The sequence below is a fragment of the Triplophysa dalaica genome, chromosome 19, assembly GCF_015846415.1.
Source record: "Triplophysa dalaica isolate WHDGS20190420 chromosome 19, ASM1584641v1, whole genome shotgun sequence".
Taxonomy (NCBI): Eukaryota; Metazoa; Chordata; class Actinopteri; order Cypriniformes; family Nemacheilidae; genus Triplophysa; species Triplophysa dalaica.
Genome location: NC_079560.1, coordinates 6,601,924 through 6,628,747, shown reverse-complemented (window position 1 = coordinate 6,628,747; position 26,824 = coordinate 6,601,924). Strand labels below are relative to the sequence as shown.

The following is a 26,824-nucleotide window of genomic DNA, read 5'->3' as shown; positions in this document are numbered from 1 at the left end:
TGTTTTATAGGCCTATTTGGTATGGTTATAATAAACAACCAGTGGTACATATAATATAATAACTAATGATTACTATTGTTTATATTGCCTGAACTAGGCCCAAGGCTGAATCCGTGAAACAGAAGCTCTCTCAATACTTGGCTTCAGTCATCCCATAATTATATTTTTTTAAATGAATGAAAAAATAAAGATGAACCCTTGATACCAAGACTCAACAACATTTTCAAGAGGAAACTGGAAAATAATGAAATAAAAAATAACACTCTTTATAGCCCAATCACATCTGCATGGCGCTGCTTTAACTTCACGTCTCGCCTCCTCCTGCGTCCTGACAATTTCATAGAGTTGCATTTCAAGTTGGAGAAGGAGAGAGGAAAGAAATCCCTTTGCTGTGCATGCTTAAGATTTATATTTAAAATTTCATACAATCTTTGAAAACATTGAGGAGCAATTTCGTATTTGCACTGACATCTAATTTCTCAAGTAGATTCTGAAATCACAAATTGGTGCGGATTCCCTCTGCGTCCAATTATTCTGCATCAGTTTTCCTGACCCCTTAGAGTACTGCTAAATTAAACATGCGCTTTTTTGGACTCGGTCGTGAAATAGTCCTACATATGCACACGTTTGATAAACTAATCTTACTTTCTCAGTTGCGGCGGCTGCAGTCGTGTTTCTCGGCGCGGCTGAATTTACACAAGCGCGTGAGAGGGAATAATTGCGTTAAAAACATTATTTTTACATAAAATATCAAGTATTTGGTCAACTGCGGCAATGTAACACTTGGACGACTGTCTTTAGAGACCGGACGCTATGATAATAGTAGAATATTACAGGTAACGTGAGGCCTAACAATGTGAATAAAAACTTCAACTTGTACGTATACTGAATGTTACAGAACTGTGAAAGTTTTCACAGGGGAAGGTAAGAACTTGCATTTAATGTAGAGTTTGACCTCAAATGAACAAAGTGTGCACTGATTTGAACCATGACGCTCAGAAAGTCAATGGAGTGCTTGCACTTGTTGATTTATGCCATCTTCAGGTCAAGAATAAGAGCAACAGTGCCCTCTACCGGCCGCTGGACAACGTGGCAGTTTAATGGCAGAATTTGAAATATTTTGTCATTTATTGGAGACTGCTTCGTTATTAATGCTTTCTAGGCTAAATTAATATTTAGTATAAATATGTCCTCTGTTAGAGGGGAGAATGTTTTTTATTACACTTCCAGGCATTCTAACAGTCTATTAGAAAAGGACTGTAAAATGTAAAAGATAGTTAGTTAATGGGACCGTTCTCTCAAAAATACAAATTCTGTCTTCATTTACTCACCATTGAGTTGTTCCAACTCAGTATAAAATAATTTGTTCTGATGAACACAGAGAAAGATATGTGGGAGAATGCTTGTATAATGCATCCAATGTCTAAAGCAATATATTTTATATAGTTTGGTGTTTAATAGCTTTAAAAATGTAATTTATGCAAACATTTGGACTTGACATTACTCACCTAAATTAGCTACAACTCATAGGCACCGGCCAAAGAAGTGAAGTTTTTCAGGCCAGCATTGCGTGTAGGCCTCAAATTATGTTTCGTTCCATTCCACACATCAAAGAAACTTTAATCAAGGAGAAAGAAATCAAGACGAGCCAAAATCTGTAGTGCAAAACATTGAAGATGATTTTATTTTTGTCATTCACAGTTAACACAGGCAACTGCTTTAAGAACCTCATCAGAACCGACCTGGCCTCCCTGCCCAAACAGACCCAGAACTTTCATCTGCTTCGAAGGAGCTCCGATTTATACGTTCCTTTCATACTGATTGTACCTTGTGTTTTGTTAAGTCATAGTTCCTGTTGTTGGCCTTAAAAGAGGATTGTTGTACATGCTCTAGATAGCCAGGCAGAAGGAACAGCATAGATATCAAGGGGACAAAAGGATTTGGGAACTTTTTTCTTTATAAATTAGCGTGAACTTTACCTGCTGTTAAAAACTTCCATCTGAGCAAAATCTCAACCTTCCCAATAAAAGGCAAATGATAAAAAACTTGAATCTTGCATTTATCACTCTAACTGATATGTAGTTATAGGAATAGATATGCAGAGTAATACGACAAAGCCAATACAGCTCAACTCTACATAACAATGTCTTAAAAATTTGGCACTCAGAAAGCAAAATTAGTAATAATATTGAAATTAATGCAGTGCATTGATTTTAGAGGGTAGAATACAGGTGTCACCAAAGCTGATAAGAGACTATAATTCTGCCAGCACAATGAAGAACTGCACTAAAGCTGTCTGAACAAGTTCTCTTCTAGTTTTATTGTATGTCTAACTATTCGATTTTCAAAGTATTAATGACGATAACGGACCCTATAATTTAAAGGAACAGTTCACCCAAAAATGCAAATTCTCTCTACATTTACTGTTCTAAATCTGTATAAATGTCTTTGTTCTGATGAACACAGAGAAAGACATTTAGAAGAATGCTCTTAACCAAACAGTTCTTGGGCATCACTGACAACCATAGTAGGAATATTGCTTAATAATTTTCGTTGTTAAACACAAAAGAAGATATTTTGAAGAATGTAGGAAAGCAACAGTTCTGGGGCACTTTTGACTGCCATTTTCATTTTCTTACTATGGTAGTCAACGGTGGCAAAGAACTGTTTGGTTAAAAGCATTCTTCCATATATATTTCTCTGTTCATCGTAGGAAAGAAATTTATACTGATTTTAAACAACTCGATGGCAATTAAATGACAGAATTTTTATTTTGGATGAACTGTTCCTTTAAGATCATAAGTGCAATTTGGCTTCACCGTTATGTGATAAACGTTACTAGTAGGTTGAGGCTTAATAATGGCCGATATCTAAATTTTAATGATACTTCTTAAGATATCTCGTAGCACAAAGAACTTCCTGTTAAATGGCGACATGTAAATCAGTAAACAGGCTTTTTAAAAGCAGTAAGTGAGTAACTTGCAATACTTTCTCCAAAATCAAATTTAAAAGCAATGTATAACATAAGGGGAAGATAGGACAACAAAAATAAATACAATTTAAAAATTCTATTCATATAAAAAACCTCTCTAAACACAAATGGGTCCTCTTTTGTTTTGGCTGTAACATTTTGAATATACCTTTTAGACCGAGATCAAGTCTAATCCGAGACTAAAAGGGATTTTTCACGATGAACAACTGACAGTGCAATTTAACCCAGGATAAGTCTTGGTCCTGACTCCGGGATATTCTACAACATGCACACGCACACAGACATCATACATACACACAGTAAGATTGTAAAAATAAACATGATATCAGCACATGAAAAGGATCCTGACATGTCTGTTAGAACCTGATGGTTTAAAAAATGAACACTGACTGCTTGGCACAAGACGACTGGATCCTCCTCTAGACATCCGAGCACACACTCACACTCTGTGCGGTTGAGCTGTGAGCGTGTGAGTACTGTACCATCACTATAAACTCAATCAAATAATATTTCTTCTAATATTTCCATAAACACATATATGAATAAGCAAAAACAAAATGTAGCAGTTATGTTTATGCTGTAAAATATACTGGGATTAATGCGTGACTAACTTTAAAACTGCATTCATAACATTTTAGTCCAAGCTTTCCAGTTTTGGTGAGGGTTTAACTTAATCCCTCATTGCAAATCCTGTTGTCGTCTTGAGGAAATTGGACAGATAACACTGAAAATTGAAAGAGTCTGCCTTACACTTTCTAAATGTATCTAAATTTGCAATTCTCTCCATCCAACTTCGACTTTCTCCATATCTCCTCTTACTTCAGCTGTGCTCCTGGTGTCTTTCATAATAGTCCATGATTCTTAGAGGCTGCTGTCTTGGTCGCTCTGGGCACCTCGATCCGAACATGTCTCGGTTATCTGCTCTCTGAGAACCAGGGTTGGTTTCTTTAGCAGACGTGACGAGGGTCATGCTCTGTGCAGAGCTGGACCCCGGAGCGCCAGGTGTGCTCTTCGCTGTCGGTTCCACACAAAGCTCAGTCTTCAGGCCCTGTGACAGGCCAGTGAGACGGGGAGGAGGAGGTTCGTCTTCATCACATTGGCTCTCGCTTTTGTTGCGGAAGAGCTCTCTTGCCCGCATGCCCAAAAAGCTCTTGGCGTTGGGGTAGGAGCCCACAGTGAGCGGGGCCCCGGCAGAGACCAGGGGTCCTGGGGGGCCTACCGGGGAATGGGGACGGTGGGGGGGTGGTTCCACTAGTACGGGTGGAGGAGTGTCACGGTTCCCATTTACAGAGTAGGCGGTGGAGGGACTGGCTTTGAAGTGCCCTGATGATAGAGTGCTGCCATTGCCGCGTGGAGACTGAGGAGGTTTGCCTTCCTCTTTGGTGGCTGTTTTCACTGGCCTGTCCACCAGTATGACACTGAGAAGCCAGAAACAGTCAGAACGAAATAGTACAGTAACAACTGTGCAACAAAAATTTGTTTGCCACAAAATGCACAATAAAGAAAAACCTGACAATACTAGGCACTTTTAAATAAATATTAAGCGTTTAAACTTATTTTTGCAAAACAGTGGTGTTTGGTCATACCTGGTCTCTGTAGAACTGCGTGCCTCCGCTGCACCCTCTGCTGGTGAGGCTGAAGCACTGGTAGAAGAGTCTTCAGTTTCCAGTCTGCTGTACAGCTGTAAAAGTTCAGCCTGGAGGGCCAGTGCTATCCGGCGCTGGGTATGGTACTTGCTCTCAGAAGCGTGCAGCTCCCCTCTACATTTACAATGCAAAAGGCAGATTTAAAGGAACAGGTTCTTTAATTGCTTTATAGTGTTTGTGGAGCTTGAAAGCCCACGGTTATTTATAAAATGACATATTATAGAAAGATCCATATAAACCCTTTTTACTCAAACAAGATAACAAAATACCATAAAACATTTGAAACAACACAAGGGCAATTCCAGCGTTATGGACGTGACATTTTGCGTTATGGATGTTACATAAAAATGCTCAGAGAATGAATTTGTTACGATTATATTGACCAATCTGTTTATATTTTACTGAACCCTTGTTGTCAAAACTGTCAGTCAAAAATCTATTTAAAAAAGGGAAATAAACTTGCAAATAAACTTGTTATGGATGTGACAAAAAAAGGACACGGTTTTTGGGAGACGATAAACTTTGTAGGATTTCTGTAAAATAAAATGCACAACCCTGAAGCTATAATACCCAATGAAGGGAGAAGGGATGCCTCTTTGTAGAACAAGAAATAGTTACTTTATATTCATTTTCATGTGTCCATTTATGAGAAATATGTAGCGTTATGGACGTGGCAATCCTGAAAATGGCACAAAAATAAAACAAATGCTTTAAAAATTTGAAGAGAGATCTCACTTGGGTATTGAACCACCAAATGCTAAAATCTGTGCTGTTACCATTGTAAAAATGAAAAATTTTCGTGGTAAGGTTGACATTTTGACGGAATTGCCCATAAGTGTGATCAAACAACAAAATGTCATTTTCTGGTGACCATTCTTTTAAAAACAAAGTTTGAGGGTTTACAAGAATTAACCAAATGTAAACATGTTTGTGTGCCAGATAGGTCGCAACCAAACTCACAGAGACAAATACATTCACAGCATGCACGCACGCACACATAGACGTAATGATTTTGAAAATAATTTCCTAACCCTCACTATACCCCTAAACAAAATCATCACAGAAAACTTTCTGCATTTTTATATTTCCAAATAAAGGCTAGTTAGTATGTAGGGTTTACCAGGACCCCACCCACACACAAGTTCCCACAATCAGAGCTTAATTTTGTCTCTTGGGGTTGAACAACACTATCTTTGAGACAAGCTCTCATACCTGGCCTGAACCTTGACATCTTCTAGAAACTTCTTTTGCTCCGCAATCAGGTGCTCTTTCTTGGAGAGCAGCGTCTCTAGCTCGGCTACTCTCTGCTGACCAGCATCTAGCTTTTGGGTCTGAAATAACAGATTCTGCTTCAGATGTTCCGTTTCCTTTCCCCAGGATGACTGGAGCATCTGTACCTCCTGCAAAAGACAGAGGAAGAGAGGGAAGATGAGTGTTGCAGTTCCTCAAGATTAAAGGAGATGCTGGGCTACTTGTTCTCCTGATGTGATGTGCACCTTGCTGGTGTCTGGTCCAGCCTGCTGCAGTTCCTGGACACACAGTTTATGAGCTTCTCCCAACAGCAACAACTGCTTGTTTAGAAAACTCAGCTGCTGCTGAACGCTTTCACTTGACGACAGCTAAAACAAAGGAGAAATGATCATCATCATGCTTTGTAATCGACATTTAAGTTTTAATTTAAACACACTGAACATAAACATGCTGGTAAATGAACTTTACCTTGGCAGTGAGTTGGTTCAGCAGGTGCCCTGTGTGGCACACCTTGTTGTTTGCCCTCTGAAGCTCCGCCTCCATCTCGCCTATTCTCTTATGACATTCTTGTAGCTTACTCTGATTGGACGATCAGAGATGCATGTTAAAATGAAATACACCATTCTAAACATAGGATAACTTGGTTAAATAATATTCTTAAAATATAAATATATATTTTCTGATTGTTAAAGAAATGACTCCGTATCAATGTGCGACTCAATAGGACAGACGGTTGTGTAAAGCACCTGTAACTCCTGGTTTTTGGTGTAATAATCGTCTCTGGCCTGCTGCAGTTGGCGTATCTGACTGTGGAGGCGAGTCACTACGGTCTCTCTGTCATCCCAAAGCTGTCTATATCTCTGCTGCTCCACCTGCAAGCTCTCTCTAAGAGAGATGATATCCACACTCTGCAGGTTTAGCTGGTCCTTCTGTAGAGACAGATGTTTCAGAAACAATCAACTCTAACTAAACCTCATAGGGGATACCGTTCTATGTTGACCTCTAGTGGTCAACACAGGTGAACATCTGGCAAAATGGGCCAGATTAAAGGGTCATATATGACACGGCTAAAACGAATATTATCGTTTGTTTAGATGTAATGCAATGTGTATAAACGATTGAAGGTTTAAAAACCCTGTATTTTCACATACCGTGCATCTTTGTTTCTCCTCTTTGCCCCGCCTCTCTGAAACGCGCAGACGAAACACGAGGTGTGCTATGATTGGCCAGTTAACCAGTGCGTAGTGATTGGTTGAATAGTGCAAGCGTTTGATGGAAAGTAATGCCTCTTACTATTTCCAAAGCAATTTTACTGACAGGTACGCCCACCTTACTTGCGTATACATTTGGGTAGTCTTAGTCAGATCATACCATGAACTGACGCTAGATTTGAGGGGGTGTGGTTACACGTGGCGTTTCAAGCAGGTCTGGGTGAGCATTCGCTTTTAGATAGAATGCTTCTTTTGCAATTTTATGTGTCTAATACATGCATGGAAAGACACACCGAAGACACAGAAAAATATGTATTCGTGCCATATGACCCCTATTAATGGCAAGGGATAGTTCAACCCATAATTCTTTCCATTATTTACTTACCCTCATGCCATTACAAACCAGTATGACCTTTTTTCTCCTACACAACACAAGATAAGATATTTTGGAGAATGTTGGTAGCCAAAAAGCACGGACCCACATTGACTTCCATTGTATGGACACAAAATCTGTTCTGTGTTCCACAGAAAGAGGAGTCATGAAGTTGTTTACCTTACATAAGGGTTGTTAATAGCATTTTTATTTTAAAGTTAAACTATCCTTTTATTGTAGATGACGAATGCTGGTTAAACTACTGTTAAAGGCAAAAACTTGTTATTGTTTCATTTCTTCAGTATTACTTGTTAAATAGTGGCTTAAATGCTTACAAAACTGTGTGTTGATTGACAGGTAATTCTGAGAGACAATTACCATAGCGTTGTTCTGCTCCTCGAGCGCGGTGGCGTTGATGATGCGGCGAAGCAGACGGCGGTTGCGCAAGGCGTGCTGCTCTCTCTTGTAGCGCTCGTACAGCAGCTGGTTGTGCAGGAGTAGCAGTTGACTGCGCAGTGTGTGCAGCTCATCCATAGGAGCAGAACCTGTGCAGAAAGAATGAAAGAAAGAACCAATATAATTGTCAAAAGCATTATTCATATTCATCAGGTGTACATTTTGAGTAAAAACAAAACTTGAAAAAAAACCAGCCCCTCCTTTTTCAAAAGCAGCAATTGTGTGTTTGCACAATGTTGTTTACCTCCGAAGTGCGTCCAGTCAGCTGACTTGCTTGGCAGGGGTAAACTATGAGCAAAATGTTAGAGAAAGGGAAAAAACACAGGCCATCAACAAGGTCAGTGACTAGGTGACAATAATTTTGGCCGCACTGCTGTTCTTGCACAGGGACAGAATCCTCTGTGACCTGAGCCAAAGCCCACCTAACTGAGTCTGAGCGCAGTAACCCAACTCAATTATGTGTCGTCTTCTCATAAGGCCTGCTCATGCTGTAGGGTAGAGAGAGAGAGAGCGAGACAGAGAGAGCTCTGATTGTATTCCTGTAACACTGGCTCTGCTGTTATCATGCTGACTGATTTGAGTTGCGGTGGATGTGAGACAGGACAATGCAGCCAGTTGTTTAAGAGCAAATCTGCAAGCGTTTCTTGCAAATTAAACGTCTTTAACTTTGGAAACTAGATTTTTAGATTATCTCCTATAACCTTTTGGTTATAAACATTCATGTTCAAGGCATCCAAGAAAAAAACTCACCTCTTCAGCATATTATCGTGTGCATCAGCACCCTGCTGCACGAGGCGGTCCAGCACCTCCAGAGGTGAAGCCGATACAACTCCCTCCACACCCTCCTCTTCGCCGTGCTTGCCCAAATCATTTCTCTGGCACCTTTCTATAGATACTCGCTGCACAATCTCCGAAGTCTTCCTCCCTATGAACAGGGAGGCCGTCCGGGGCAAGGCCATGTCAAACAGCGCCTCGTACGGCAGCGGCGGAGGTTTGCACGGGCTCGGGGAGCACAAGCCGAATTTGAGAGCTTCGTCCTCCAATGCAGAGGGGCTCCGATGGAGATGACTGTGGGTTGGATGATCGATGGGCGTGAATACTGGTTGGAAGGACCATTGATGCTCCTGGGATGTACCTCCGCTGACCCTGCTCCTGCCTCCGGTCTCGGATTTATCAGGGGTGTAGATGGCGTTCTGAGGGTCTCTGATCGAGCCGCCTAGGACTGAGTAGTGTAGAGGTTTCTCCTGGGCTCCGGTCAGAGTCTCTGTGGTGCTGAAGAAGGGCGAGTCAAAACCACGAAGAGCAGCTACATCACGTTTCTCTTCAGTCAACTTCTGAAGCTCTTCTGTGATGGCAGCTGAAGAAATAACACAAAATCTTCGTTTATCTTCAGTAAGCATTCGTCTTTAGCACACACAATGTTTTACCAACACTAACAAAAGCAAGCAATCTTGAGTAGGCTTTGGTCATGTTCTGCGCATAAACTTGACTTTATCTTTTGTCAAAGCAACTGCTGAGCTTTTAAGAGATGCTCTTGATCTTACCATCCTCCCTTTCTTTCTCGATTCTCATTTGCTCCTGTTCCTTCATGTAGACGGAGAGTTCTTTCAGTGTCATGGACATGTTCTCACTTCTACCATCTGAGTTAGACAACACAAAAGATTCAGGGTTTATAACACCCCCTATCAATTCCCATTTCATCTGTAAACCAGTCCATCATCAAATCAACCGGGCCGAATTAAATCACCTCTATAACTGGTCACCTCAGGCTCTCGGATTGGCTCCTGCCTTACCAGGGCGGGTTTGGTGTGGTCAAAAGGTCTTCCATCCTTAAGTGAGCACAACAATCAAAACACAGTCAAGATTGCAATGATCTCCAAACTCCAATCTGTGAAGTAAAATGGCTTAAAGGGAACCTTGCATGGCGGGCTGGCGGTGCTGCGTTGGGGCATCATGGGGGGAAACTCATCAGAGAGGCTGGGGGGAGGCGAAGCGGCTGCGGGCGTGCTGGAGGACGGGGTACCTTTACCTCCGGCTGCAGGGAGGAATGAGATGTTAGCCACAAAAACTGTTTGAGAAAATATTGACACGGAGTCTACTTGTTGTTGAATATACTGATTGAAAGTTAGTATGCAAAAAGTTAGCATTAGCCGTCTATATGCATGACTTTTAATGACATGTATAAATGTAAACATTTGCATGTTTGTTGTCAAAGAAAGTGGAGAAACCAAGAGCACAAATGCAACTTCAACTGTGAACAAAGTGTACTAAACTACAAGACCGTATAGTCACCAGGTGTGCTGTAGAGGCGGCTGGGTAGGTGAGAGGCACTCTGGGAGAGTTCCGGGTTTGGTGACATCCCACGGGAGGAAGGAGGCGTGGCCATGCCACACTGGGAGGAGGGACTCCAGAGGGAATCTTTTGTGCCATATGCAGCATTAAATTCACAGCTGGAGTTCTAAAAATAAACACAAACAACACAGTCCCTTGACTATTAATACAGACGCAGGCGATTATCAAATTTCCATTTAATGAACTATTTTGTGAGACATGGGTAAACACATACACTTTCTCCTTATCCCAGTTATCTAAAATTCAATCCATATTTGTTTGCTTTTCCCATAAACATGCATGCGGGTTATAGCTCGTATACACAGAGGATAAGCAGAGGAAAGTGGAATGCTAAAATAATCATTATGTAATAAATATATGACTTGTCGGTACACATGACTGTATGACGCATTATCTTTGTCGGGGGTTGACCTATACCGAGGGAGAGGAAACACATTGTTTTGAGAAAATGTAAGAATTATTCATGGAGGAACGGTTCGGATAAAAACCTCTGAACCATGTCTAACAGATTTACCCAAAATATTTCCTCAACACATGAACTTGTCTTTTTCCAGCTCTGTTTATTTTTAACTAAACTGTTACATAATATTTCAATTATTGTTGATCGTCTCTTATTGTTGATACGGCATGCTTATATAAGGGGATATTTTTATTATAATTATAATATTACAAAATTTCACATTGCTATCACCCAATTAATTTTATAAAAATATTGTTTATTTGGAATTGTCATGAATGTAACTTCGAACAGGAATGTAGAGTATTTACAAAATGATGGCAACCTGACCACAAAACAAACACAAAGCGTGAGAAATCTTAACCAAGACATCCCTAATATAAACATGTGACCAAATCCACACAAATATGCACCTCGCTAGAACACAAACACACGGCAGACTGCTTGTTTTCAGCCTGGGGTGCGTTCCGCTGAATAAAGGTCCTGACTGTGGGAGGTAACAAGCCAAGAAAAACGCTCCGGCGTCATTCCCGTTGCCGGGGGAACCGTTTCTGCGTCAGCTAAGAGATGGCATGTTTTTCTCTTTTTAGAACCTTGCACACCCACCGGAATGACTCAACACCTCTCCCCTTCTTCGTCTCGGCTCCTCTGCCGGCCTGGAGAACAACGACGGGATTCATGGGGAGAGAAGGGGGGTGCTGGTGTGGAGAAGGGAGGGGTTCAAGGATGGGCGATTTACAGACAACAGCTGACAAACAACAAGTGGGTGGAGGGAAGCACGCTCTGGTTGCTTCACTGGTGCTGTTGTGTAAATGTTCCAAGCCGGATTAGTGTTTATGAAGAACGTTGATTTAGTGGGTTCATCTTATACAGAACTGTCTTGAGGTCAGCGTTTCCACTTATAACCACAATACACCACTTAACACAATCATAAATCTTACATTGTTTGGAAACATCCTTAAACAAAATGTTACTTTGTGGTTAATCTCACATTGAGAAACAGATGACCAGGTGACCGGCGATCTCTTAATGGAGTCTTACCTGCCGACGGGTCCCAGTGGGGCTGCGACAGGGCGGCTGAGTCCCTGAGAAAGAGGACAGGGCCAGAGGAGGGACAACAGGCTGACGGGGGGTGGAGAAATGAGTCGAGGAAGAACTTCCTGTAAGAGTCAAAACAAGTTTCTATAAAAAAAGCATCCTGCCACTGAAAAAGCAAAATGACTGAAAATAGACTAAATTTCTTCCAATGAAGTGGTGGGCTTGATTTTATAGCTAATAGTTCAAGAGGACCATTCTGTTTGGTTAGACACAGCGCAAAAGAGAGTTCACGTCATCTGTCGTTGTTAAGCAACATCGCAACTTTGCTTGTTGCTATAGAATTCAGCTCACAGGTGTTCAGATGTATTTTACAATGGCTTTAAAGGGCTGGTTCACTCAAAAATTCTGTCATCATTTACTCACCCTCAGGTTGTTTCAAACCTATATACATTTCTTTGTTCAGATATTTGTAAGAACGTTAGCCATTTTCAGTTCTGTGACATCATCCACTACCACAGTGGTAAAAAAAATTTTTTAATCTTTTTTCGTTTGAAGAATTTAGGAAAACAAACAGTTCGGGGGTACCATTGATAACCTTTTAATTTGTCCTAATATGGCCGTCAATGATGTCACGGAATTAAAATTGCTAACATTCTTCCATATATCCTTCTCGGTGTTCATCTCAACAAAGGAATTCATACGGGTATTTATGTAAATGATAAAATAATTTTCATTTTTTGGGTGAACTATAACTATCACTAACTATGACTCATCTAATCAGGCGATACGGTTGTAACTATCAATTACATAACTTCCATCGAAAAAAAAATAGTAGGTTTTTTTATTCAGACAAACTCCAAAAACATAATAAGTGCATGACAAGCCGTTATCGCAACAGTCATAGGTTTGAAGCCTATAATGTTCTGGTTGCCAGTTTAGATGTTAGGCTTCACCTTCTAAATCAACATATAGAGAAGTATGAGGCGGTTACCATAGCTACTGTGGAAGTCGGTGTATGGACTGGCAGTGCAATCAGCAGGACGTTGCTGTAAATGGGCACAGAAATGCTCAGGCATGGTGGTGTAGCCCTCTTCACAAGATGCCTCCTTTGGATCCAGAGAGACTTTGGCACACTCAATAACTATGTCATGGATCTCAAACCTCTTCCACCTGTAACATGAGAGAAGATAAGAAAAAGACAGCCTAGCTGTATTGCAATTACATGGTTGAGTGGTGACTCACCTGCTGGGATCTAGTTCATGGTCCATGGTTCCGGTAACTAACTCTGGGTGTATTCTAACATGCTCAAGCATTGGCTGAAACACAGACGTTGTATATATCCTCAAGATTTCATTGTATCCATCCATTTACAATATACAAATACCATGTCTTAATTTGCAAATTGGAGTAAAATTATAGCATCAATCACCGCACTAGTCATATTTGCCAAATTTCCACTTATTTCTATGGTGAGAGAAGACAAAAAATTCATAAAAAGTAAATGACAGAAAGTTCCTATTCAGTCAAATCACTCACTTACTCTCTTTCAGTAAATTCTTTTGATTTCCGGGACTTCAATAGTATTACAGATTACAAAGCTCACCTTGAGCACCTCCTCAAACGTGTCCATGTTCTCCTTCATGCAGTAATGAGACTGCAGGTAGGACACAAAGTTGCAGGGATACATTCCATAAAGCCGATGGAAGAGTGCGTAGACGCTGGCGTGAAGGTGGATGAGATACACCTCTGGTATGTGTCCTGATAAACCACAGTACTGGTTAGTATCAACTATTTGTACACCCCACTTAAAGCATTTAGTTTGTTGCTTAAGAAGGTGGCTAAAAACATGCTTTGTTTGAGAGTTCAGATGTTTCAAGTGCATTACAAATCTGAGCCAGCTTTTCAAGGTGGACTATTCAAATCTCTCACCCGGGCTTCTCAGGTTCCAGGAAGCCAGACGGCCGAATACGTCAAAGAACTCATAGAGGTGCTGCTTGCCAGCTTGAGGAATCATTGGTAACAGGGTGATAAGCACCAAGACTCCAGTTATCAGAACCACAACATCTGTGTCTGTCTGTTAAACACAGTAAAGAAATATCTGTATCCTTGACGCATACCATCAATACACAACATACCATCAATAACACTTTTTTTTTACTTACCTTGAGGCATTTGAGTAGAGATAGCAGCAGCGGATAGCGAGCAATCTTGTGAATCCAAGACGGCTGCTTTCGGACAACATGCCCCAGTAGAGTGAGCGTGGGCAGGCGACACTGGGCTTTACTCATGCATTCATTCATTTTATCAAAAAGGTGCTGAAAGATAAAAAAGACCGCAAATTCTATATTTAAATCAACCAGACTACTAACTACTAACCAGATTACCAACTGCTGAAGAAGTGTTTATCTGCCCTAGACGCTTATTAAATATTAACGAAAGAATTGGAAATAATTAAAGATGCTCTGACATAAGAGTCCGGGTCATTTAGTCTGATCCTGTTTAAGGGAAAGGCTACTTTAATATTTTATTTGGAATATGACATCACTATATATTCCCCTACATTAACATGTTTGTAAAAATGTCATACTGTGACACAGTGAGGGAAATAATTATTTGATCCCCTGCTGATTTTGTAAGTTTGCCTGCTTAAAAAGAAATGAAGGGTGTATAATTTTTATGGTGGGTTTATTTTAATTGATAGCGACAGAATATTTTAAAAAATCAGGGGATTTTTTTTATATAAAGGTTATAAATTGATTTGCATTTCAGTCAGTGAAATATGTATTTGATCCCCTACCAACTAGCAAGAATTCTGGCACCACAGATTGGTTAAGTGCCTATATGGACCGCACATTAGTCCTGTCACTTTAAGAAAGTACTCGTCAATCAGCTTGTTATGTATATAAAAGATAAAAATCTGTACCTTCCAGATTCAACCTCAATCTGTGAACTCCAATTTGCTGAGAGACAGCCAAGAAACCTTAAAGATTGACAGAGGAGTGGATGTATCCTGACAAATGTGCAAACCTAGTGACCAACTATTAGAAATGTCTTACCTCTGTGCTTGCCAACGAGGGTTTTTCAACCAAGTACAAAGTTATTTTTCCTCGTGGATCAAATAATCATTTCACTGACTGAAATGCAAATCAATTTAGAACCTTTATACTATAAAATCCCCCTGATTTTTTTAGTCTTATTCTGTCTCTATCAGTTGAAATAAACCCAACATAAAAATATCGGCCCTTCATTTCTTTATAAGAAGGCAAACTTCAGCAGGGGATCAAATAATAATTTCCCTCACTGTACATGTCATACCACATATGCAGCATAGCATGTTCAGGACTGCTTAAAACAATAAAGAGAAAAACAGTTAGTCACCTTATCATGTGGCTCCCTCACTGAGGACAGGATGTGCACTGCCTGGGTGGAGTAAGTCTCCAGGAAATAATCCACCAAACCATTCAGAAGCACTGACCCTCGATCTGCAAAACACGAACCAATGCCAACATGTGATAAGACTGAGTTACTAGCATGAAAATTTCCCAAGCCTGCCTCTTTCTAATGAGTTTCTAGCAATAGGTAAAATGTTTCAGTCAGACCTGTGTTGAGGTGATCATTGATAAGCCCCTTGATCTCATCGAGCTGCCGTAGGTCAGAGGTCTCCAGGAGAGGGAGGAGGTCCCCCACGTTCAGCTGTTCCCTGGACATGATGGTAAGAACAGCGCGGGAGTGTATGGAGGCGGGTGTCTCTAAAAAGGACTAGGGTGCGGCTGTCAGTCGTCACTCTCACGGCATCCAGCGTCTCGTCCAGCCTGGAGGGGTCCCTGGGCCGCCCGTCGATCCAGTCTCCAGGCACCACTGCAAGAGACATTTAAGGGCTGACGTTCACTCATCTGAAATGGCTGTGTTGATGAAATGTTTATGAGAACATCTTGCGGTCCCTGCCCTAAGTAAATTGAGCGCAAGAAGAACACTGCAGAGTGCATGATAATGTTCACAGAATGATGACAACATCATAACCACGTTTGATCTGATCATCAGCAAACAGTCATGTGGGTTGCATTTATTGCAGCAGCGCAAAACAAGAGTGATGCATTTCTTCAACACAGACCTTTTTTATGTTTGTTTAATAAGGAAAGCAAAACAAACCGAAATACAGAAGCAAAGATACAACCCTTTCTGTATAATGTAGCATAAGACCTGTTCTTTCACAGACACCACCACTGGCACACCAATAACTTTCTTTACATTTGAGTCTCTCAAGTGACACAAGTACCGGCTCTGAGTAACGCAAGTCACCAAGACCTAAAGTGGACAGTCAGGCATGCAAGACGAACAGCTGCTCGGGACGGTTCCAAGTATCAACCAACGAAACAGCTGTTCTGAGCATAACTTGATGAAAAGCATCCAGGGAAAGGAGATGTCAAGCATAGTTAGATCACGGTAGAATCAAAGAAGTTAATTGACTGACTTTATGATCATAACCCACAACCTAAGAGAATGCATCACTCTTAGGGGAAAACTCTTATATTATGAAGTGCCGGACAACCTCATCGTAAACGGTCGCTGTGCCTGCCAACTGGAAAACAGGGCTGCTTGCAATACAAAGAAGCTTTATATCCCAGATGTATGGCTATATGAAATAAACAAATTCTGGTTGTGTATAGGTTAAATAAAAGTGCCAGAGATGCAAAGATCAAGCTCTGGCTCTTAACCCTCTTCCATTCTGATATTAATCTAATGATATATATTTTTAGGATGAAACCCAGTAGAGGATCAAACACCCAAAGACTTAACTGAATTACACTGACTTGTTAGGCAAATAATATTAAATGCTTCATACAAGCGTTTCTATAAAGGAACAGTGTTTTGACTTAAAAATAAATTACTAATAAAACGCAGCTTACCAATATATATTTACATGCATGTTATGCAAGGTCAACAACTATACTGCGAAAACGTTAGCGAATGTGGTTAAAGCCTGAGTGCACTGACAGCAGCACTCTGTGTTGAAATCAACACTGGCGTAAACAGCTCGAGAGAACAATGGCCAGAATCTTCGGATCCCTCTCCAAAAAATGCGCCAACAAAATTTAATATAAACCATGCATTTTACATTCCTGTGTAAACTCACGCAAATGCATGTGGAGATGCGTTAAGATTAATTTGGGAACTGCGTCGATCAATGAGGACTATTATTTCACTGACAGTCGCAGGCATGAGAGCATTATTATCGACAAGCTTAGAGCAATTCAGAAATGACGACTGACGGACTCTATAATGCACGTAAAACTCAGAAAAGCTGAGAAATCTAACGTCTCGACTGTCATCGCACATAATGTAAACATATCACTTTAATATGCAACGTTGAATAAACCTGTTTACCTGTTAGAGCAACTGCACTCCACAGGGCGCCGCCATCTTGAACACCTCACAACCCCTCCCTGCGTGGTCACCATCCGCAGCTGTGCAGGAGAAATAATCCCTCTCTCAAAAACAAGCCGTGTCGTTAACAAGATAGTGACACATAATATAAATAGCATCAACAGCTATTTATAATCATACTTTATAAATAGTTTAAACTGTGACGTGAATAAGATTCAAGCATGAAAGTTTGGGAGTATTTCTGCTGTTAGGTCCTGGATTGTTTTTCTGAAGGGTGGAGGGATGCAGTGTGCTGTTATGCGGTTTTCGCGTGACTCAGGTGGTAAACGCGGACGTTGACTCGGTCCAGTTAATAAACATTTTGCATACAAAAGTAGATTAGTCATGGTTAAATTAAATAATGGGGTAAAATAACTGAGCAGGAACATGGGCTCTAAAGCAATTAAACAACAATGGTATACATCATAAATACATTGAAGTTAAAATAAAACAAATATTATGGGAAATAATATACTTCATTATCATCTTGAAAGCTAATACATAACTGTTTTTTCTGCTAAAATGCCAGTTTTGTTGTAAAGCCCTCCCTCTAGTGGTGTAATATGGTCATAATCATCTATTTGGTGCTAAATGACATTTTCCTTCAAGAATGCATTTAAATCAATCAACTTGAGCCTCACACAATGACACGGAAAATTTGCCTTTTGCTGTTTTTTGGTGTAATTGGCAAATATACGATATTAAAATTCTACCTAGTGCATAGCATTGCTTGTCCAATCAATAGGTGTTAAGCAATGTCGATAATAAATTATAACTACAGCTCTCACTTGCTGTAATTTTAACATTGAAAATGTAAATCTCTTCAATAGTTTACATTCGTCACTAAAGCTTCGACTTGAGAACATAAATCAAAATTAGCAGAGGATGGTTTCGATCCATCGACCTCTGGGTTATGGGCCCAGCACGCTTCCGCTGCGCCACTCTGCTACTACGGCTACTCGATAGAAAATATTTGTACTGTAGACTAGAACTACACTGTTATCTACGTATCATAGAATTAATAATTATAATTAAGTTAAATCTGCTAAAGGGACAATTAACTATAAAAATACAGGCATTTGATTACATTATATATATATTTTTTTGATAATAAGATTCCTCAAACCGTGTGTTGTAGTTGAATCGCAATCCACACGGGGGCGTAAATACATTTGATTTAATAATGTTCTGGAAAAAACAACCATATCAAAAGTGATCACCGATAAATAATTAAATGTAACATTTTTGCAGTGGATCAAAACGCATCTGAAGAACACATAAAGCAACTTATAGACTCGAAATTTCTTTTAATAACAACAGAAGTATTAACCTAATTGTGCTTTTAATAATCAAATATCTTGTTTAAACGCTTAAGGCTGCAACCAAAACACAACTGTGCAAATAAAGCAAAGCAAACATTCTGAGGGAGGCTACTAACATTACAGGTTTGGTGTGTATTTCTTAGGGGTACTTTTAAGCGTTTAAGAGTTAGTTTATCCCAGTGGTCCTCTGTGTCAAACCTTTTAGCTGTTAAAGGAAAATAATAAAAGTTCTCTCATTACTTTTTAGGCTATTCACCCTCATGTCTACGGAACAGAAAAAAGAAGATGGCTTGAGGGTGGTTTTGTCTCCATACAGCAGAAATGAATGGGGCAATGGTCACCAAGGTTTTTTTTAATACCGTCTTATTTTGTGTCCTGCAGAAGAATGTCTTTGGAATTACATTGTGTTAAATATATAATTTTTTGGTTAAAAAAAACGTCAGCAAGTTTAGAATAATTAAGGTCACGAGTTGAGTTGATGAAACTCCCAGTAAAACAGTTTAGGAATTTTGCTAAACATCTCATACATTTAACAGATAACTTTCTACTCTCAACGGTAGTTTTATTTATGCATTTTTACATAACAAACATTTTTTTTTCGTTGCAAACATGGATCTTTGTAGGCAAATGTTGCACCTGTCCGCTGTCTCTCATTGGTTGAAAGCACAGTCAGATTCCACCGCAGAATTATCGGATTGAAAATCAGGGAGGAGAGTTCATAACGCAACGTAACAAACTCACAGCGATGCAGTGCTTAACTTTCTTAACAACGGATTTTACACATCACGAAGTTTGCCTCTCATACAAGCCTTACAAGCCAAAGCTTAAATTTACGGACATCTCAGGTAAAGATTTAAGTTTTAAAGATTTTTTTAAGGAGAACATTTTATTATTATCGTTAAAGTTATTTGCAATACTTGCGGATTATTGGATATATATTATTGCAGAGGAAAGATTTTGATTCAACAAAAAATAGAAAACAACAAAAATACAAGCCAAAGCAAATTGTGGAACATCCCTCTCTGGCCATAATGTTTTGAAGTGTCATTTGTGAAAATGATGAGTAATCTTTACCAGAAAGGAAAATAAGTTTCTTAAATTAGCTAATGGCACTGTATTGCCTAAATTATATAGACATGTTACGTAGGCTATAATACAGTACAGGAACATCTGAATTAGAGCAATTTTTCTGTTCTTTAAGTTTTGTCGATCGCTACTGTGGACACAAAGTTAACCAATTTTTGATCGTCTTTACAGAATAATCATGCCACGCTCGTTTTTGGTGAAAAGCAAAAAGTGTTCATCATACAATGTGCACCGACCCTTTGAGACTGAGCAATGTGAACCGAAAAAACTTCCAGAATCAGCACCCAAGACAAGTAAGTGCCATAGCCTATACGGCTTGTTTCCTGTTCTCATTTATTTGTTCAAACTAATAGATTATTATGTGACAAATAGCCAATTTAACAAGAAAACTCTCAAAAGCGTTTACAAACAATCCACACAATAAACATGTCTGAGTCTTTATAATAACGTCCATTATAGCCTACAATCTAATTCTGTAATGTTTTGGAAAATGTTTGTTTAAAGTGAGTGTTGGGCGGATGTGCAGAACACCTGTAGGACTGATGTTTATAAGTTTAAAGCCTGCGGGTTATTTGATTCAGGATCGAAACTCAATAGTTTTTGACACAGCCGCTCTTTCGCCGCAACTCCAATTAAGTCCGTAAGCTTGTCGAACGGTTAGGGTGGATGTCACGAATATGCAAACTAGACCCATACAAACAAAAGACCAACATTCATAACTCACAGGCCATTAGGGTTCATTTGGGGAAATATATATATAATTGATTCGACACGAAGAAAATCATTCTTCTTTTATGCACACACATTGAACTGAAATCAAACGTCTATTACATTGTTTTCTTTTAGTGATTAACAGCTTACGTTTCTGGCCCTAAACATTATTTGAACACAGTTAAATATATTAAAATATGTGAATGCCATTATAGAAGAAAACGAAAGGTCATTTTTTACTGACTAGTTAATTTAAAGAAGGGCAGCACAAGGCAACATTTTCAAGAAACACAGATTTTTTGTTTTTCTCTTTGAATATATTTCAATTGTTTGTAAGCAGAAAAGTCGTTCTGAGAAAACAACCAGCATTGTGTGTTTGAACATGTCTCATACTTTATTTAATACATTTATTGGTATTTAAAACATTTTAATACATTCTAAAGAGCAGCTTACAGGGATACCCAAAAATGAAAACTCTTTCATCATTTACTAGCCAAACCTGCACGACTTTCTTTCATCTACAGAACACATCAGAAGATATTTTGAAAAACATTAATAACCTAACAACATTGGACCTCACTGACTTCCACTGGAAACACAAACGACATTTCTCGAAATATCTTCTTTTGTGCCACAGCATGCAATTTTGATGGTCTTCATTTTGTGTTCAATTCCAACCTTTTCACATTTTTTAATTGTGTAATTTTGTTTTCAATTCTTAGTCCCAGCTTTAGTCCCGTCAGAACCAAAGGAGCGTAAATCCCCAGAGCAGCCCAAGCCAGCTACCGCCTCCCGGCCATCCCACAAAGACCCGTATGACTTCATCAAGTGTGAGCGAGAACTCGACTGCCCGATACCATCTCACCCTGAGGTCACAATCAGTCGCCCTTATTTTATATCCGGTGAGTATGTCATTATAGTTTACGTCTGCAAGATCACGACATAAAATTCAAAATTACCATCAACTTGTGTCTACCACCAACAGAACCTCAACTGGCAGAATTTCCTCCTTACTACAAGAGTTCTTATGCCTGGGATCACGTTCCCTCCCCATATCACTTCAGACAGATGAACTTCCCTCCATCGCTTCTCCAGCACGCCAGCAGTCTGTATGGAGCTCACCTGAAGCAGAGCTCTGAGCTTCCACAGCCGCTGGATTGCAGCACACACTACTCACCAACATCAAACACATATCACTGTGTTACATGTGATAAGGTATTCAGACAAGTGTGTTTACCCATTAAACGTTTGGGGACAAAATGATCCACAGAATTTGGAAATATAGGACAAAACTTAATATGACTCTTCTCCAGGTGTTCTCCACCCCTCATGGTCTAGAGGTTCACGTCAGACGTTCTCACAGTGGCACGCGTCCCTTCGGCTGTAGCATCTGCAGAAAGAGCTTTGGCCATGCTGTTAGCTTAGAGCAACACATGAACGTCCACTCACAGGTAAGAACAAAGAGCTCACTGAATAGTGGGTAAAAATTTCTGACATCACATAGTGGGAGGGGCTATTTGATGTCAGCTGTATAGGTATGTAATTAAGTAGTGAGAGAAATAATGTTAATGTTTTCGTTTTCCGTATAAAGGAAAGAAGTTTTGAGTGCAAGATGTGTGGGAAGACTTTCAAACGCTCCTCAACGCTGTCCACTCACCTGCTGATCCACTCGGACACGCGGCCGTACCCCTGCCAGTACTGTGGCAAGAGATTTCACCAGAAATCGGATATGAAGAAACACACCTACATTCACACAGGTGACAAAAGCAAAACTGACCTGATTAAGAAGAGACTAGAATGAAGAAAACCATAAATCTTATCAAACAAATATTTTTAATGCTGAACAAATCATGTGGAAATGCGCCAAAAACGTTTATTCTATACAAATCATTACACGGTAAAGGCATATTTGCTGAATAAATCTACACTTTAGACGCTTAGGTTGGCTTGCTTTCTAGGGTGTTTCCAAGAGTGACACAGCTAAAGATAAATCAAGAAGAGAAGATTAAACAAATACTGTCTTGATTTGCATACCTGGTCTTCCTGCTTTGCTGATGCCTCTTGGAAAGTTCCCTTTGCATGCGTTCCGTAGCAAACAGCCACTCCTGTGTCGGAAAACAGAACAAATCTGGGTGGCACGCAAATCCATACTTTAAGCAGTTTACTAAAGCAAAGACTTCCCACTAAAGATTTCTGTGCTCTGTTTTAAAGTAATTTATGTTTGTTTACAGGTGAGAAACCTCACAAATGCCAGGTGTGCGGTAAGGCCTTCAGTCAGAGCTCCAACCTTATCACTCACAGTCGCAAACACACAGGATTCAAGCCCTTCGGCTGCGACATCTGCTCCAAGGGCTTCCAGAGGAAGGTGGATCTTCGACGGCATCACGAAAGCCAGCACAGTTTGAAATGATGGTGCGATGGACAACAGGAAGAAAATGAAGACCGGTTGTTAAAGGCGTGGAAAAAGACAAGCGAAGATCGTGAAATTACACTTTATTTAAAGACTCATGTTAAGAGCCACAGAGCCACCATACAACACATAACAAATTGTTCGGAAATTCATGAAAACAATATGATTGAAGATGGAAAACTGAGGGTGATCTCAATGAGTTTTTTGTTCCCATAGAAATGCACTTTTCTGAATGGCGTAAGAACGGGCGTTACTGAGAGAAATTGAGAAGTAGGCTACATGGGTGAGCGTGACGTCAACAAATCAGAAAAACGTTAAATCCCAATAAAGAGTTAAATGTCAGCAATATCCTTACCAGTCTGATCTCTAGGAAATTCATAACTATTTTACAGTCATATTTAGCTGTAGTCCTATTTAGGAAAACAATTGTTAAAAAGTAGTGCTGTGAAATGATTAATCGCGATTAATTGCATCCAGAATAAAAGTTTGTGTTTACATAATATATGTCTGTGTACTGTGCATAATAATTGTGTATCTATTAACGCATTTACATACATGTTTATATTTAAGAAAAATATAAAGTAAAAAATAATCATTAAGCATTGGTAAATATAAATAAATATATGTTAATATTTCCAAAAACGTGTTTGTGTATGCGTTTCTAAATACAAAATTATAATGCAAAGTACACAGACATACAGTCTGCCCTATTAAACAGCAGTAATGATGCCTACTTGTAATGTAAAACAGTTACGAATTGCCACGAGATTGTGTTATGTAGATTATCAAATGTATTTGTCACCACCAATAGCAAATATCTGTGTTGTATATTTTAATGCCTGTAAAATCAGATACATTTTATAGTAATGCTTTTAATTGAAAATGAAAGATTGTATGTTAGTATTAGTGTTAAGAACTTAATTCTTGTACTATTTATAGAAACTCATCTTAAGGTATCCAAATAAATACTACTGTGGTTGTAAGGAGCTTGTTCCGCAATTCTTAAGTTGTATATCTAGATGTGAAATATGGAAAAAGCGTTAAAAAATGTGTAGAAATCAGTCCGGGTATAGTGAAAAATGAGACCGCAAACAAGGCTTTGCCGTGTTTGTCTTCAGGTGTCTCCGCCCTGTCGAGGATCCGGATACACAGTTCCGTTGGTCCCGCACTTCGCCAGAGGCTGTGTGAAATCTCTGGTGTGACAGGAGATAAAGCCTCATTCAGAACGGATACCTGGAAGTCATGCAAATCTCCCGCCGAGCGGGTTTGTAAACTTCACGCGGACATCGCGGAACCACGAACGAGATTATTTGCGGCATTTTAAAACTCTTCCGTGTCACTGTGTGGGATTTAATAGTCTTAGTTGTGCAAACATGTCGGATTTGAGAAAACCATAGAGATTTACTGACACAGGGGTCACTCCCGTCGGTTGGGTTCCAGCTGCTTTGCCAAACAAATTCTTACAGACGCAGCCTCGCGCTCACCGCCCATCTCAAACAAAAGAGACAGTTAGGAAAATCCAATCAGTCTACACGCCATAAAACACACATTACACACTTGGTCCCTAACAACATTCAAACTATATCGTTGATATGTCACAATACGTTTTCATTATAGCCAGGCGCTGTAATTCAACAAGAGGAAGTGATTAAGAGAGAAGCTGAAGACGGTTGAGCAGAAATGTCATCACTTCCACCGCTGACCTGTTCCCCATCTCCCCCCCGCACACCTGCGAAAACCCCCCACACACACTAAAAAGATGCAGAATATTAGGAGTGGAAATCAGTGTCCGCATCGGGGTAGAAACTGACCGTTCTGGGTACGGCTGGTAAACAAATCTGTGGTGTGCATGCAAATGAACGTGTATATTTATTCCCTGGGCAACGGTGACTGAATCAGGACAGTTATAGAAGTGCATCCTGGAACAAGACGGGCGGCAAATCACAAGAATGCTAAGCGAGCCAATTGGCGTCAGATTTAGATGATTGACGCTGTCTGAGCAAACAGGATTTCAGGACCGACTTAAGTGGGCGGGGTCAGTTTACTGTAGAATCAAAGGGGAAAAAAGGGGAAACGCAGGTAAATGAAGAGTTCCACTTCCTCTTTTATTACAGAATGTGTGTGTGTTTATGGATCACTGCTCTCACACGGTTTCAAATCTGACTGAAATCTGAAAATGCTTTGTTCTTACACAACCCTGCACTAATATAAAACGTAGTAAAATCTAATTAGCCTCAGGGGTTACAGTAAGAGGTTATGCAAGAGAGACATGCCAATCTAATATTTGGACATGCTCACAACTACATCTTATTTATTTTTTATTTCACAACAATGGAAACATCACACAAATACAAACAGCAATTGGAAAGACGTGAACTTGAACCCGTTATGGGACACAATGCAATATACATAGTAATCCACAACTGCTCAAGGCCGTACAGATGATATCACAAGTAAAGGCAGAGAACAAAAAATTGAAAAAAGTTTTATTTCATTCGCCATTTTGACATTTTGAAATACACACTGTAAAAGTCTATCAAAGCGCAATCAAATTGGCTTTACGAGAACTTACTTTTTTAATAAAGGCCGGTGATGGGATTATGTAACTTAAAATCATAAACTGTATTTAGTTTGATAAGTCATGTAACAGAACTGTGTGTACTTAAAAAATGTAAGGCAGCTACAATATTCAGAAGTGCATTTAATAAGGTTATTAAAGAAATATGAATGTACAAATATATGTATTTTATAAGTATGTTTTATAGTATATATTTACAGTTTAAAGGGATAGTTCTCCCAAATATGTAAATATATTACTCACTCTCTAAATCTGTATAAAGGTCTTTGTTCTGAGGAACATCGAGCAAGACATTTGGGCAAACGCTTGTAACCAAACAGTTCTTAGGCCCCATTGACTACCATTTAGCAGGAACATTTACAATTATAGTCAAAAGTGCCCCAGAACTGTTTTCTGTCCTAAGATATCTTCTTTTGTGTTCAACAGAACAAAAAATAAAGTTATTGTTCCTACTATTGTAGTCAATGGGGTCCAAGTTTGGACTGTTTGGATAAAAGCATTCTTCCAAATATCTTTATCTGTGTTCATCAGCACAATGAAATCAATACAGATTTGGAACAACTCGATGGTGATTAAATGATGACAGATTTTATTTTTGGGTGAACTATCCCTTTAATACTTTAACAAATCTAAAACAATATTTCAAACTCACTCAGGATTTGCAACTGTTCTTAGTTTCTTCAGAATGAACTCTAACTTTGCACATGCGAGATGCTTTCTGATATTTTGGACAGGCCAACATCGTAAAAAAATGATCTGGTGCCAAAAGCTGTTAATGCTGCAGGCGAAAGAGAAATTTGACCTAGTGTTTATATGTCTGCATATATAAACAACATTAACACACACACACATTGAATCAACTAATCAGCACAACAAGATGACACAAACCCTTCACGCACTTAATAGTTAAGTATGAACGTTCTTGAGGGGTCAGAAGATCCTCAAACATTATAAAGACAGAGCCATATGGGAGAAGGAGAGAAAGAAGGGAGGGGAAAGATAAAGGGGGAGAGATTTGGTTAGCAAATAATTCATATGCAAAACACAGCGCTTGCCTGAGGCAAAGTACCAACCAACGAGAGCAGAAGCTATGAGCTTATCACACAGAGGACTATCAGAAATGAAAATGATCACCTTGGACAATAAAGACTTGAACTTTCTATTTATCTTGAAGAAAGGGAAAAACAGATGGCACCAACCATAAAAAGCTTTTAGTAAATTGACACAATTCTTCTATAGTTAAAAAAATGTAACAAGGTGTTTTTTTGTAGGCTACTATTAAAGTGCAGTGCAAATCTCCACTTATTTTAAATATAAAATATTTTTCAATAAGGAAAACAAGCAAATCCTCCAGTAACAAGAATGTCTAAGATTCTGAAGGTTTGCAATAGAACGTCAAACAAAAAAGAAAGAAAAATATTGACTTTTGTGTTTGACTTAGTTTCTGCAGGCTTGTTACAGAAGCAAAGGAAATATTTATTTTCTTCTTTCCACAGTATATGGAAATTAAGTATATT

The 26,824-nt window shown here is 39.4% G+C and overlaps 2 protein-coding genes and 1 non-coding gene across 3 annotated transcripts; 1 reads left to right on the top strand and 2 right to left on the bottom strand.

The window, feature by feature from the left end:
• Positions 1 to 1,656: 1,656 nt before the first annotated feature.
• On the bottom strand, positions 1,657 to 17,217 carry tsc1b (TSC complex subunit 1b). The gene is made up of 22 exons (XM_056731358.1): positions 17,162 to 17,217; positions 15,376 to 15,634; positions 15,155 to 15,258; positions 13,939 to 14,091; positions 13,706 to 13,850; positions 13,380 to 13,534; positions 13,019 to 13,092; positions 12,768 to 12,946; positions 11,780 to 11,898; positions 10,222 to 10,387; positions 9,846 to 9,964; positions 9,677 to 9,758; positions 9,474 to 9,569; positions 8,680 to 9,286; positions 8,174 to 8,217; positions 7,852 to 8,018; positions 6,636 to 6,818; positions 6,358 to 6,468; positions 6,135 to 6,257; positions 5,851 to 6,038; positions 4,579 to 4,752; positions 1,657 to 4,410 (listed from the first exon to the last, which is right to left on the bottom strand). The coding sequence occupies exons 2-22, from the start codon at positions 15,482 to 15,484 to the stop codon at positions 3,813 to 3,815; spliced, it is 3,696 nt and encodes a 1,231-aa protein (XP_056587336.1). The 5' UTR covers positions 15,485 to 15,634; positions 17,162 to 17,217; the 3' UTR covers positions 1,657 to 3,812.
• Positions 17,218 to 18,076: 859 nt separating this feature from the next.
• On the bottom strand, positions 18,077 to 18,148 carry trnam-cau (transfer RNA methionine (anticodon CAU)). Its single transcript has one exon. It is a non-coding gene; the product is annotated as a tRNA-Met (tRNA).
• Positions 18,149 to 19,224: 1,076 nt separating this feature from the next.
• Positions 19,225 to 23,715, top strand: gfi1b (growth factor independent 1B transcription repressor). Its single transcript, XM_056730288.1, has 7 exons — positions 19,225 to 19,367; positions 19,780 to 19,901; positions 21,042 to 21,221; positions 21,305 to 21,534; positions 21,633 to 21,770; positions 21,911 to 22,076; positions 22,551 to 23,715. The coding sequence occupies exons 2-7, from the start codon at positions 19,787 to 19,789 to the stop codon at positions 22,727 to 22,729; spliced, it is 1,008 nt and encodes a 335-aa protein (XP_056586266.1). The 5' UTR covers positions 19,225 to 19,367; positions 19,780 to 19,786; the 3' UTR covers positions 22,730 to 23,715.
• The last annotated feature ends 3,109 nt before the right edge of the window (positions 23,716 to 26,824 follow it).

Bases quoted from the DNA above. Each gene is read 5' to 3' on its own strand.
- gfi1b (XM_056730288.1), top strand. From the start codon at position 19,787: ATGCCACGCTCGTTTTTGGTGAAAAGCAAAAAGTGTTCATCATACAAT. The intron at 21,535-21,632 runs GTATTCAGACAA...ACTCTTCTCCAG, and splicing joins ACTGTGTTACATGTGATAAG to GTGTTCTCCACCCCTCATGG. The intron at 22,077-22,550 runs GTGACAAAAGCA...GTTTGTTTACAG, and splicing joins ACACACCTACATTCACACAG to GTGAGAAACCTCACAAATGC.
- tsc1b (XM_056731358.1), bottom strand. From the start codon at position 15,484: ATGTCCAGGGAACAGCTGAACGTGGGGGACCTCCTCCCTCTCCTGGAG. The intron at 14,092-15,154 runs GTGACTAACTGT...TTTATCTTTCAG, and splicing joins TGAGGGAGCCACATGATAAG to CACCTTTTTGATAAAATGAA. The intron at 13,093-13,379 runs GTGAGCTTTGTA...TCTGTGTTTCAG, and splicing joins CGTTTGAGGAGGTGCTCAAG to CCAATGCTTGAGCATGTTAG.